This window comes from Heloderma suspectum, chromosome 9 (genome assembly GCF_057233095.1).
Source record: "Heloderma suspectum isolate Gila_16-S chromosome 9, 16-S_ref, whole genome shotgun sequence".
Taxonomy (NCBI): Eukaryota; Metazoa; Chordata; class Lepidosauria; order Squamata; family Helodermatidae; genus Heloderma; species Heloderma suspectum.
In genome coordinates, this window is record NC_139466.1 from 35,223,299 (window position 1) to 35,236,825 (window position 13,527).

The 13,527-nt window shown below is 47.9% G+C and overlaps 1 protein-coding gene across 5 annotated transcripts in view; it reads left to right on the forward strand.

Annotated features, from left to right (window-relative positions):
* LOC146338587 (synaptotagmin-like protein 2) overlaps positions 1-13,527 on the forward strand; it is an 89,388-nt gene that overhangs the window by 53,556 nt on the left and 22,305 nt on the right. For 4 of the 5 annotated variants that reach the window (XM_084814089.1, XM_084814087.1, XM_084814088.1 and 1 more), the window contains exons 5-8: positions 2,784-2,877; positions 4,520-4,613; positions 6,849-7,979; positions 10,955-11,053. In XM_084814089.1, coding sequence (XP_084670215.1) covers positions 2,784-2,877; positions 4,520-4,613; positions 6,849-7,979; positions 10,955-11,053 — 1,418 coding nt within the window. The remainder of the gene's footprint in view (positions 1-2,783; positions 2,878-4,519; positions 4,614-6,848; positions 7,980-10,954; positions 11,054-13,527) is intronic. The other variant, XM_084814091.1, reaches the window with a different exon arrangement.

The window sequence follows — 13,527 nt, forward strand, 5'->3', positions numbered from 1 at the left end:
AGCCTATTTTGTGTTCCATTACACAGGCAGGAGCAAGAGAGCAAACATGTGCTCGCAGCAGCGGTGGAGGTCAGAGAGAGTGGGAGGAAAGGAAGGGGAGAAGCGAAAGGAAGAAATCACAAGAAAACACACTGTAGGCTATAGAGATCCCAAGGTTAGCTGTGGTCAAAATTCCCATGAACTAACTAACTGCAATGCTGCCCCCTTTCAGTAACTTGCAGATGAGGTTGCAATATTCCCAACAAGGACTTGCCTGGCATCCCCACTGTTATCTCCAGTCTCAGACTGGAGACAACAGCATTGATTTTTCAGGGTGATTCCTCTGTGGGCAGAGCTTGGAGGCCAGGTCCACCCCCTGGAGGGATCCAAGGGAACTTAGCAGGCCAGATGTGGTACCTCCACAGCCCATATTAGGCCCACAGGGGGGAGTTTCTGCATCTCTGCCCTAATTGTTGTCTGGAAATATACTTCCCAAATCAAGGTTTTTCCCCAGTATGATTCAGCAAGAAGTCTGGAGGTTGCTTCTTTAAAAAAAAAAATTTAAAAACCCACCCCAGAAAACAATTAATTGTCCATCTCAGCATCATTGTTTGGATGCTTGTCGGACAAAGCACGACGCTATAATGTGAAATTTTGCAGTCAAGCACCAGAGCAAACCTGCTCCTGTTAGATTAGAGGAAAAAAATCTTGCCACTCTCCCTGGCTATTCCCAATGGATTTGTTTAAACTGACTCCTTAATCCATGCTGCAAAACTAGGTTTGAGCCCTAGGGTTGCCAGAGACAACTATGCTGTGAAAGTCCCTGTGCAAAGAAAAATATTCATGGCCAGCTTCAGTTATTTTGGAGCTACAGTTAAACATGACAATGTTTCGGTTTATTGTTTCTCCATTTTGTTGCCTGAAAAGGAAAACAAAAAGATTCTGAGCAAGAGGCCAAGAAGAAGGTTAATCATTCATCAAGCAGCAGCTGAGATGCTGAAACCCTTCGAGGCAGTTTGCCAGGCTATTCAGCTGAGCCTGCAACAACCTTCCGTTGCAAATGGATCCTTTCCACAATAAGCCTCACCAGAAAGACTGAACGTTTTGCAATTCAGTAGGTTGGTGGAAAGACTTCTTGGGCCAATCCTGATCTGAGGATAGCCAGCCTCAGGCTCTTCCTCACCTGGGCACTCCTGAGGTCTGAAATGCAGGCTGCAATCCTACACACTAGGGCTGTGCACCACTTCGGCCTGAGGCCCAAAGCCCGAGTCGAGGCAGGCTTCTTCGGTTCACTTCGAGCCCCTTCCAAGGTGAAGCGGAGGGGGCACGAAGCGACCTGGAGCAGGTCGGGGGCTTGCCGAAGCGCACTTCGGAGCTTCGTCACCCCCGGCCCAGCCATGCTGGTGCCTCCAGGTCCTTACCTGAGAGCCGCCCATCACCGTCGCTGCCGCCCGCACCTCCACCACTGCCTCCGTTGTCTCTGCCTCCACCGCCATCATCGCCATCACGGCCGCTGGCTCCATCGCCACCGTCATCGCTGTCGCCAGCTCCTGAGGCCTGGATGTGCACCGGCTCTTACTGCAGGGAGTCGCCATTTTTTAAAGGGCAACTTCCTGGAACCTCGACGGAGGAGAAGGTGGTGGTGACAGAGGAGGAGGCAATGGAGGAGGAGGAGTGGTGGCAGCAAGTTAAGGAGCTGGGGATTTGCGCTGGGGCGTCAGGGGGCCCAAAGCGGGATTCATCCATCCAAATCCCTCTTCAGGTTTGGGGCCGAGTTGGGCCAGGGGCCCCCTGAATCAGCCCAAGCCGAATCGGGCCTGCCTCCGAAGCCACGAAGCATCTTCTGAATCGAATCAGGGGGTCCCTGCATAGCCCTACTATACACACTTACACGGAAGTAAGCCCCGTTGAACTCAGTGCATAGGGCTGCACCAGCAGCTTTCTGTGTGTTTGTATTAGGTTTGAAATGGATTGATGAATGGCCCTGAAGCACGGTGCAAGAACCATTCTGACTGGCCAGTGTTTTTAGACCTCCACCCAGCTTCCCTCCCTATAGAATTATGCACATCTGGGAACAGCTTTTTCACATTTTACTCCCTCTGCTCCCTGTACAGAACTTCAGGAGGAAAGCCAGGCCAGTTTCACTAACTCTCCTTCGCTATTCCTCTTCTCCAGTGAACCTGACAAGATCAGAGGTAGCCTTGTCAGCTTCACTAGTGCTGGGAAAACGTTACCCCTCTGGCCCCTTTCTCTGTTGCTATTTATTTTATTTATTATTTATGTATTACATTTCTATACCACCCAATAGCCAAAGCTCTCTGGGCAGTTTACAAAGTTTAAAAACATTAAAAAATACAATATACAGATTTTAAAGCCAATTCCATAAAAAAAAAACCACAGGAACAGACAGTATACACAAGAACATATGGTATATCTGAAACAACTTCAAGCAAGCAATCTCAAAGCAGACAACCATAACCATAAGCCATTCCAGGATCAATTAAAACTTATACTGCTGCTATTGTGAGAAGCCTGCTTAAAAATGGTATGGATGCGCAGTAGTGCTGGTCACACAGCACTATTTATTTTTTTTTAAGAGACTGGCAAGTCTTTTGCCAGAAGGAGTAAGGGATCTGTTTGAATTTCCCAGTGGCATCTGTCATGTACCCTGGTGTCCAGAGTGGCAGAGTCAGCTGGTAGAGTACATCAGACAGCATCTGCATTGAGTAAAAATGAGTATTTTCTGTGCCTTCTCACAGCTTGAGATCTGTGCCTTTCCATAAAGTGTTGTTCTGCCTCCACAGATCCTGTGAACCTCCTTCGGACTCTGCAGAAGGACACAGAACCAAGCCTAAACCAAGACTGAGGTTGTCTGCTCTGCCATCCCCTACAGAAAAGGTAGTTCATCCCATGGAAGTGGTATCGAAATGGATTTTGCAGATTTGGGTCAGACTAAAGGAAGACCTCCTGCATTCAAAGCCAAAGTAATGTATGGAATATGCAGCCAGAAGACGTGATGGTCAGTGTCTTAGATGTGTCATGACTCCTAGCCCTCGGACTTTTCAGTGTGGAGGAAAGGATTCTGAGAAGGACGAGGCACAGTCTCTTCCTCGGGGGTAGGACAGTCAGTGCTTTATTCAGGGCCCTCCTGATCAGCAGACACAGGGCTCAGAGAATGAGCAGAACCTCTGCCTTCCAAGGCTCGCAGAAGTCTACGACTACAAGATCAGGCAAAGGCTGTTTAGCAATCCAGCTCCTCCAGGTCTTGTCAGCCTACATAAAGCTTCAGTTGGCTTTAGCTCCCTGCTGAGACAACATCCTCCTGTTGTCCTAGGAGGAGAGAGTTCTAGACAGCAGGACCCACTTGGAGCTATCCAAGGTCCTACTTTCTTCCTGCCTTGTTCTTGCTACCAACTTCCCCTACAAGCCTCAAGGGACCACAGAACTGGACAAGATGGCAAAAAGACACATTTGTGGAGGATAGGTCATCAACACCTATTAGTTATGATATCTAAATGGAACCTCCATGTTCAGAAGCAGTATAGAAGTGAATACCAGTTGCTGAGGGAGGGGGGAAAGAAGGAGGGGACTGTTGATTTCATGCCTCTACTCGTAGGCTTCCCAGAGACATCTGATTGTCCACTGCTGGAAACGAATTGCTGGACGAGATGGATTTTGGTCCGATCCAGCAGGGCTCTTCCTATGTTCACATGTCAATATCTAGAGCAATAGTTTCAGCCTGCAACATGGGATTCCGCTTTCCTTGTACAGACCTGTCTTTTTCTCTTCAGTTTTTCTCCTGCCCTCTCTCCCCACCCTCTGCCCTGACATACACACACCAGGATTTCTTTCACTTAAAACATAGACATGTAAACAAAACACAGAAACAGAAGGACAATAGCACTGACATTGCTTCTAGTGTGGAGCGCTTCAGGGCAAGATTCAGCCTGTGTGCAGGTCCTCCTTTGCAGTACCAAGTGAAGACCAACCATCTCGAGTCATTTAGGATTGTGCTTGTCAGACCTGCCCCTGGACCTGTTCAGGGGAAGTCTGAAAAGGGGGTCTCTGCGAACACAGCTGTATGCACATAGATCAGGCAGTCCAGTGCCCTCCAGATGTTTTGGACTACAGCTTCCAGAAGCCCCAGTAGCATGGCCAAGATTCAGGAACTGGGAGTTGAAGTCCCAAATGTTTGGAGGGCACCATGTTGCCAGTCATCAACATGGATCCTTCTCTACGGTAAGGAGGCCTGCATAATCATAGTTCCTGATCATGTGGAAGGGTCTATCTGTGTACAGGGGCACACACATAAGCCCTTTCCACACTTTTCTGAATGTGTGGAGGTCAGGACTGGGGCCACTGGACACGATCCCCCCTCTCCCTGCTTGCATTCTGTATAGACGTGGTGGGAACATAAGACATCTCCTTCCCCACCCTCATTCCGACTCCACCCAAAGGCTTAGAATTCATGTTGAGCCCTAAGAAAGCAATGCCCTTTCCATTTTTGCACAGAAGCCCATCTCTTTATTTGTCCCTTCAGAGATCCAGTCTGGAAGATATCTCTCCAGCGGACAGTGGGGTTGGTGTAAGTCCATTCCTGGCTTCAAGAGGCAACTCACAAGAGTCTGGGAAAGGTATGCTTCATTTATCAGCTTATGCTTTGGAGTTCTCACCGCAGCTCAGTGCTTCTCCAAGAGGAAGGCTTCGCAGCACATTCCTATAGAAGCAAACATGCTAAGCATTGGGGGTGCAGACAAACTGAGCATTTTAAGAACAGTGATGGTAGCTTGATATAGCAGCTATGATACAAGCATACTGACTTATTTATTATTACATTTATGCCCCAACATTTTTCCTCTTGCAAAGAAGCTAGAGCAGCTTACATGGTCCCCCTTTCCCCATTTTCGCCTCACAACAACCCCATGTGGTAGGTTAGGCTGAGAGTCAGTGACTGGCCCAAAGTCACCCAGTGACTTACATGGCTGGGTGAGGACTAGAACCCTGATCTCCTTAGTCCTAATCCAACACTCTAACCACTACACCACAGTGGCTTTACTTCTTTCTGTCTCACTACAGCCTTGGATAAAACCAGACCTGTAAGTTCTCAGCATAGGTCAAGCTGAACTGGGGGAATCCCAATTCCTTTTCCCAGAAGTGAGACAAAGACCTGGTTCAGACATGGATTAATGTTGCGCCCTTAGGCTCCCTCCTCTTGCTCACTGTAATAAAACATGTCTGGGGTTTGTTAAACTACAGTTTCCAGTTACATCCGAATGGGAAACTGTGGGTTAATATCTGACTACAAGCCACAATATGAAACCAATATCTGATCCTCGTGGTTTGTTAACATAGGGCAATATCATTGCACGAACAGAAACTAGGTTCTGAACTACGCGCAAAAGTTATGTTTGCACAAGTGTGGTTATGCAAGCAGTTTTGCATTATGCTTGTGTAATCTGGTTATGCAACTACTTGCACCCATTGTGCAACCAGTTGTGCAACTGCTGGAATGCAACTCCCGAGGAGTTCTCCAAATCTGAGTTTGGCCCTTGGGCTGAAAGAGGTCTGACACCCTGTCACGTGAGCTAGAGGGTACTGCATTTGCTAAAGAATATGAATACAGCAATCCTATGGTCCCTAGGCAAGGGTCCTGGAGACCATAGGACAGCCCATAAAACCCCTCTGATGTCAGAGACAGCACTCCAACGTCGGAAGGGGGAGTTGGAGATCCAACTCCAGACCCCTCCCCCTCACAGCCGGCGCAGAGACAACTGCGCCGGCTACCTCCGAGCTCGGAAAAGCAACCCCAGAGAAGGAGGAAAGGGGGTGTTCTGGTGGGCAGGGCAGGAAGGGGAGCAGACCAGAGAGGCCAGGACACGATTCATCCTGAGCCTCCTTCCCTCCCCCCACCTTTTACCAGCTTCAGCTGGTTCGACAGCTACAACCTCTCCTGGACAGGGATAGCTTGGCCACAGTGGTACAGGCACTAGGAACCTCAAGGCTGGATTACTGCAATACGCTCTATGTGGGGCTGGCCTTAAGGCTGGCCCGGAAGCTGGAGCTAGCACAGAACGCAGCAGCTCGACTTTTCATCCTTCTCAGCATGTAACTCTTTTGCTGTGGGAATGGCACTGGCTGCCTATCCGCTACCGGGCCAGGTTTAAGGTTTTAGTACTAGTGTACAAGGCCCTAAAGAACTTGGGACCAGGATACCTGAGAGAGTGCCTTCTCCCTTACCAACCTGCTCGGTCACTGAGGTCATCTGAGGGCTCGCTCCTGGTTGTTCCACGTGGACCTATGGCCCGGTTGGAGTCCACCAGAAGAACAGCCTTCAGTGTGGCAGTCCCCTTTCTTTGGAACTCCCTTCCCCTGGAGATCAGGCAGGCACCAACACTGCGTTGTTTCTGGCACCTCCTGAAAACCACACTGTTCCAGGAGGCGTTCCTTAATTGACCAGTCATGGTTTCTGTAGGCATTCTGTGTGTTTTTTAAGCATAATTTTAATAGGGTGTTTTAATCTTTTTATGCTTTTACTTGTGTTCACCGCTCCAAAATCTGTTTTAGATATGGAGCAGTATACAAATACAATAAATAAATAAATACGCACACCCTTGGGAGGCGGGCTAAAAAGCCCTTCTAGCGAAAATCACACAAGATGGAGGACATGGAAGTGAAGTTCGCCTCCGACACTCCTCCCACCCTATTGGCTTAAGCCCAGAGGGGTATATGAAACTTGGAAACCTCCGGTTCAGGGGCTTCCAAGCATTGAGCACCTTTTACCTTATAATTGCACCTTTTACCTTATCATTGCAAAGCAGATAGGCACAGTTCTTTCAAGGAGGCTCCAGGGATTCTCTTTTTCCTTGCAGGTCATGAAATACCCTCGGTGATCTCTGCAAAGCTTTCTGAAAGGGATCTTGATGATTATTTTTACTCAGCTGGAGGGGATGTTCCTGATCTTGCTACAGAAAACGAGGCAATGCAACCAGCTCAGCATGAAGAAGTCAACACTCCCAGCAAGATACCGGTTAAGAGGAAGTCTAGTAAAGGGTTGTTCTGTCCCATCACAGATATAGACAATGGAGCTGAAAAACCTGAGTTGGGTCTAGCGAAGAGGGAATCACTGAAGAGCTCAAAATTATCCTCCCAAGGATGGGGAAATGGCCATCCTGTGAAACAAGGACCCAATTATACTATTTCCTCTATCAGTAACAAAGATGAGGAAATTGGCCTGGATCGGGAGCATTTCAAGAACTTGAAGAACTTTTGGGAGAAGGGAACTGATTCAGTCTTGGCCAACGATATGTCTGAAAAATCCACAGAAAAGGCCAACAACACAGAAGTTAATGGAAGGCCACCCAAATTGAACCGGTCTCTCTCGGCCCAGTCCAACCAAAGCCAAAATAGTGATGACAGGCTCAGTTCTAATCTGCACCCCAAAGCTAGGGTCCCCTACAGAAGACCAGCCACCTTATCTTCCAGTGAAGATGAACCTGCCTATATAGCTCCCCCAAGGAAAGGATCTGGGTCATCTATCCCCAGATCCACCTATGGAAGAAGCAAAGGGGCAATGATGAATAGAAATAACCTCAGTGATGCAAATGAGAAGCAATCTCCAGTGGAGGAGGAGAAGAAAGTGCAGCGTTGTACAAGGAGATCCAAGTTGCCGGTCCGCGTGCCATCAGTCAAAATCGAGACACCGCCCAACGAGCAGGCTGGGATCATTTTTGAGCCGGAGACGCCGGCTGATGAGTTTGTCATGGCTGAAGAAAGCAAACGTACAATGGATTCGTTGGCAGGTAGGGTTCAGATATTGATAGAGTCTGTACCTTCAGAGGACACTGAGCAAGTTGCTGGTGGCATGGAAGGAAGCTCCAATTTGGGCACTCAAGACAAGCTAGAAACCAATGAGATGGTGCCCAAGGATGACAACCTGCCACAAAATGAAGCTGCTGCTGAAAGAGGAGTCGCTCAAGAAATGGATTCTTGTGTGTTTTCAGGTACTGATGCTTCTTGGTTCAAAAAAAAAAAATGATGGGCAACACAAAAAAAGAAATTTTACAAATATACACATCCCACATTGCTGTATGCCCCAGCCTTGGGCTGCTAAGGTTTGGAGGTGCTGAGATAATGACAAGCCAGACCCAGGTTTGCTTACAAGGAGCCTTTATTGAGTACTTACAGCACACAGATGTACCCAATGGTTGGATCAGACAGCTTCTCTGAACCCAGAGCCATGGGGTAAAATGGGTTTTATACCATACATGTCAGCAGTGAGGTAGCATGACAGAAGCAAGCGTTAATTAGCGTTCATTCCCAGCATAGACTAACAGTGCTTGTTCAGAAGGAAAACAATCAGAACTTTCCCAGCACAGCCACCTGTAACTCGGCATAAACGTAGCCTCAGGGACATTCTAGGCCCTGATAAGATACTAGCCTTCGTTAGCATGGAATGTGCCGAGGCCGCGCTATCGACCTTTGACTCATCCCACATGCTCAGAGGCCCACTAGCAAGGAAATTGCACCAATATTGAACCTAAGCCAAGCATTATGGATCTCTAGGCCCTGCTAAAACTACAGGTGACTTGGTTACAGGCCTGGGGCCAATACAATTGCCAATAAGTTATTGAGAATCTTACGTGAAACATCAGCATCAATGAAACATCTAGGAAAGAAATGGGGCCATCTGGATGTGTCATGTTGGCTACTTTTCTCCTCTGCGGGTAACGCTTTCCCATAGTATATCTTGAAAGTTGTGTTATGCCAGATATCTGGTCTGTGAAGCCTGAGATATCTTGAGGATGACACTGGGGGGGGGGGTGTTGTTGTTAATAATATTATTATTAATATTATTATTATTTACATTTATATTCCATCTCTTTTCCTCCTTAAGGAACCCAAGGAGGTGTAGATAGTCCTCCTTCTCCGTTTTATCCTCACAACAACAACCCTGTGAGGTGGGTTGGGCTGAGAGTCTGTGAATGGCCCAAAGTCACCCAGTGAGCTTCCATGGCTGAGTGGGGACCAGAACCTGGATCTCCCCAGTCTCACCACTAAACCACACTGGCTCTGTGTATAACTGGGTTATGCTCTGTCCAGCCCCTATCCCAACTTCTCCATAACTTCTACATCTGCCTGTTCCAGGGGTGGACGGGGCTAAAGGCAAAAAGGGTGAGGCCAAGAAGACCAGCATCTTTTGGCTTAAAGCTCTTACTGCCCAGTCACTACGCCTTAAGGGAAGCATTTCCACCTTTTAGAATGGGGAAAGAACAGCGCAAAAGCTGGGAAACTACCACATGACAGCTGGTTGGGGAAAGGGGGTGTGACCAAGAAAAGAAGGCGTGGCCATCTGGGGAACCCTGGAGGACTGGGTTGAGACCCCAAGAAGGCCAGATTTTTCCTGTGGGCCTGAAGTTCCCCGCCCCAGGCCTTTTCCTTGCACTGCATAATGGATTTGCACATTGCAAGCTCCAATGCATACAGTGATGTCAGCTAGCATTAGGAGCATCAGCAGTGCTAGCCCAGCACAACTCCTGGGTCAGCTGGCAGCACCAGCATAGTGCCCCAGCTATGAAGTTGTATTGCCCAATTTTGCAAGCGTTTCTGCACACACAATGACACAACATCAAGCTCACTGCTGGCTCCAGGGTTTCGAGGGCCCTTGGGCAAGACACCCCCAATGCCCCTCTCCCTCAGCGAGTCCACCTTCTCTCCGCCATTGTCACCATCTGCTCTTGCCCCTCCTCCTCATCATTGCCCCCACTTGCTTGCCTGGCAGGCAGAGAGCCAGGGAGCAAATCAGCAATGGCATCTCCTGCTCCTCCTTCTCACCACCACCGTTGTCTGGGCCAGAGGGAGAGGCAGGAAGCAAGGAAGTTGAAATGGTGAGAAGGAAGAGGAGTAACTCCAGGGGGCTCTTGTCAGTAGGCCCCTGCTGGGGTGTGGGCCCTTGGCAGGTGCCCAACCGTACCTACCTTTGACACTGGCTTTGATCAAACTACATGTTATATAATATGCATAGCATGGAGCTTCATCTTTGGTTTATAAATATTTTACACAAAGCATGGAGGGGGGGGGCAATTTTCATTGGGACTGCAGCATGTGAGGATGGGAGGTTTTACCCTTTCTCCAGCCACAATCCAGACCAAAATCCCCTCCGCTCCCGGCAGCAATTGGACTTTGAAAAGAGCACCCGTTGGCACGAATGGTTGCTATATTCCCCTAAGGATTATTGTTTCTCACCCTGATTTCCTTCAAGCGTGCCTACATCAGTCATACAACTATTCAGATAGGAACTGCAACAAAATGTTGCAGTGCATTCTCACTCCTAACAGGAGTGCTCCTGTCCAGGTCTCCAGCCAGCCATACCTTCTGTCACAATACTCCATTCCATTCCCCCTCCCACTTGGTTTTCAGTTTTTCCTTCCTACAGTCAGTCAGCAGTCTGTTGCACGCTCAGTCCTCCTTGAGCTGTTTTTAGGTTTCCCCCGCTCCTTTTCTAAAGAGTTTTTGTATGTCTGCAAACCATGAAGATTCGCCGAGCTTGCCGATACCTTTCCCTTGCGGGTGGATGGTATCACTTTGGCACTCACAGCCTGACATATCAGAAATAGACGTAGTGATGATCCAAAAGATCTCTTCCAGGCATGCTACTAATTGCTCATGTACAGCTGGTTTCTTTTGCCGTTCTGTTTCACTGTACCAACCCTTCACTCCACTGAACAGACAAACCAGGCTCAAAAATCCCCCCCCCCATCTTTCCAAATGGGGTTTGTGGTTAGAGGTGGGGGGAAGCTATTGGGAATCAAAAACCACCCAGCCTGAACACCCAGCTGTGTACACAGCTTCCTCGACCGCAAGCCATAATCTCTAGGTCAAATAAACAAAGAGAAGAAGAAACCTTCAGCCTTGGTAACAAGAATGCCAGTGTTTTTCATTGTTTAATACAGGCCTATTTTTCTTCAATGTATTCCAGAGGGAAGCGGACATCAATCCCCTGTTGCCAAGAAATTAATACGTGCCAATGGCTACAGTCTTGCGAAAAGCATGGTGAACCTCTACACAACCACAGAAAGTAAGTGGTAGCCAGCCTCGATCAGTCTGACTGGCTTTTTCCCATGAAGTCAGGCTTGCAAAAATTGTCAGTTGTGGCACTGAATGGAGCCCAAAAGCCATAACTGATAGTGGTCCACCAGGGGTTGATAAGTCTCCTGGTTTTGCTACCTGCTGGAGGGTAAAGAAAGAGGATGGGATGAGGGCTGCAACTAGGGATGCTGGAGAAATTCAAGATGGACTAAAATGAGCTTGGATTTCTAAGAATCCACCCTGCCGAATCCACTGTGGACCAATCTTCTCAGGCCCCAAAGGGTCCGTGGACTTTCGGTTCTTTCTTTCTTTTTAACTTTCCAGAAATTTATGCATATGTCTGTGAGCGGACAACGGAACAAAAGGCACCTGACAATCCACAAAACACAGACGGTGCGGATTTTACACAATGCGTACATCCCTAGCTGCAACCCTCTGGAATGCCCTCGAGATGGTTGCAGCACATCCCATTCTTGCAACCATCCTCAGGTACAATCCTCAGGTGCCAGGGTGCTCAACCGCTTTCCCCAAGGGTTCAAATTCAAGTAGAACAGTGTGCAGCTTGGTGAATCAAAAGCTGTATATGCCTAATCTATGGGAAAGTTTGTCCATGAGAACTCTGGAGTAAATCTGATCCTGGGCTGTATATTTCCCATGGGAGAAGCCAAAGGTTTGAGGTTTTGAATTTCCGGCTCAATTTTGAAGGGAAGAAGGGGTAATTGAGAATAAGGGAGATTTGGATGGGCGGGGGGGGGACGGACACAAATGTGTATAAACAATTACAGAAGGCAGGCGGTTACTAACGGCAGACAGGGCAACAGCAGAACCTTTTTTTAAAAGTCTTGCCCCTGTCTGTCATGTCCGGCTACCATTTTGTATAATTTTGTATAATTTGTATAAACAATTTTGTATAATTTTTAAGTATAATTTGTATATTTTGTATATTAAATCGTATATTAAATTTTGTATATTATAATTTTATATTAAATCTTGTATAATTTTAAATTATAATTTGTATATTTTTTGTATAATTTTGTATAATTTGTATAAACAATTACAGAAGGCAGGCAGTTACTAACAGCAGACAGGGCAACAGCAGAACCTTTAAAAAAAAAAGTTTTGCCCCTGCCTGTGGTGTCTGGCTGCCATTTTGTCTCCCCCCAGAATAGCCCTGGAATTAGGCCATGACTTGATATAGCATAATTCCAGGGACATTCTGAGGGAGAATAACGTCAAGTTTGGGGGCTGGCAGCTAGCCACAGCAAGGAGTGCGGCCACCACAATCAGCAGTCAGAAGTTTAAAAAAGAAACTGCTGCCCTCCACCCATAAGCATGCCTCCAAAATGGTTTGCACAAATTCTCCCCCCCCCATACAGAAAAATCAGCAAAATGGCCCTCCCATTTTCACCACTCACAGGTTTCACCGCAGGTTTCCAGGCACACTTGTGGAACAATAACCTGTCGCTTGACCCTTACACCAGCAAATGTCACCCAGGTAGTTTTGCATAACCAGTAAGTTTATTTTCAACCCCTAGAGGGAGCGGAATCCATCCATAAATATGTGCAACATAAAACGGACATTTATTTCCTTTTCTACTTGTTTCGGCAACCATGACTCGATCAACCATGACTCGATTTGGGCTGCATTAATAGAAGCATAGCTTCTAAATCCCAGGAAGTACTAGTTCCCCTCTACTCAGCAGTGGTTAGGTCTCATCTGGAATACTGTGTCCAGTTCTGGGTACCACACTTTAAGAAGGATGCAGACAAACTGGAGAGAGTTCAGAGGAGGGCAACAAAGATGATCAAGGGACTGGAAACAAGCCCTATGAAGAGAGACTGAAAGAACTGGGCATGTTTAGCCTTGAGAAGAGAAGACTGAGGGGAGATAGGATAGCGCTCTTCAAGTACTTGAAAGGTTGTCACAGAGAGGAAGGCCAGGATCTCTTCTCCATCATCCCAGAGTGCAGGACACGGAAGAATGGGCTCAATGACCTCGGGAGGTGGTGGGCTCTCCCACACTGGAGGCATTCAAGACGAGGCTGGACAGCCATCTGTCAGGGATGCTCTGACTTGTATTCCTGCATTGAGCAGGGGGTTGGACTCGATGGCCTTGTAGGCCCCTTCCAACCCTACTATTCTGTTATTCTATTATTCTAGCGCTATTGTCATCCAAGAAAGAAGATAAAGCATAGGCTTAAAAATATGTGTGCATTCTTACGCATTTCAAAAAGCTCTTTGGTTTGTCACAGTCCCTTGGTGTCAGGGGTGGGCCAGCTCCGGAGGTCTGAAAGCCGTATCCACTCCTGGCGGCGCCCCAGGGAATTCAGCAGCCAAAAAGAAATGCGCTGGTTTGCTGTCGATTTGCAGTGCAGTGGTGGGGTCATGGGGGCCACACTGGGGGGGGGGGTAGGAGCAGGGGCCGCATGTCACCCACCTCTGCCTTAGCAGAGACAGATAAAG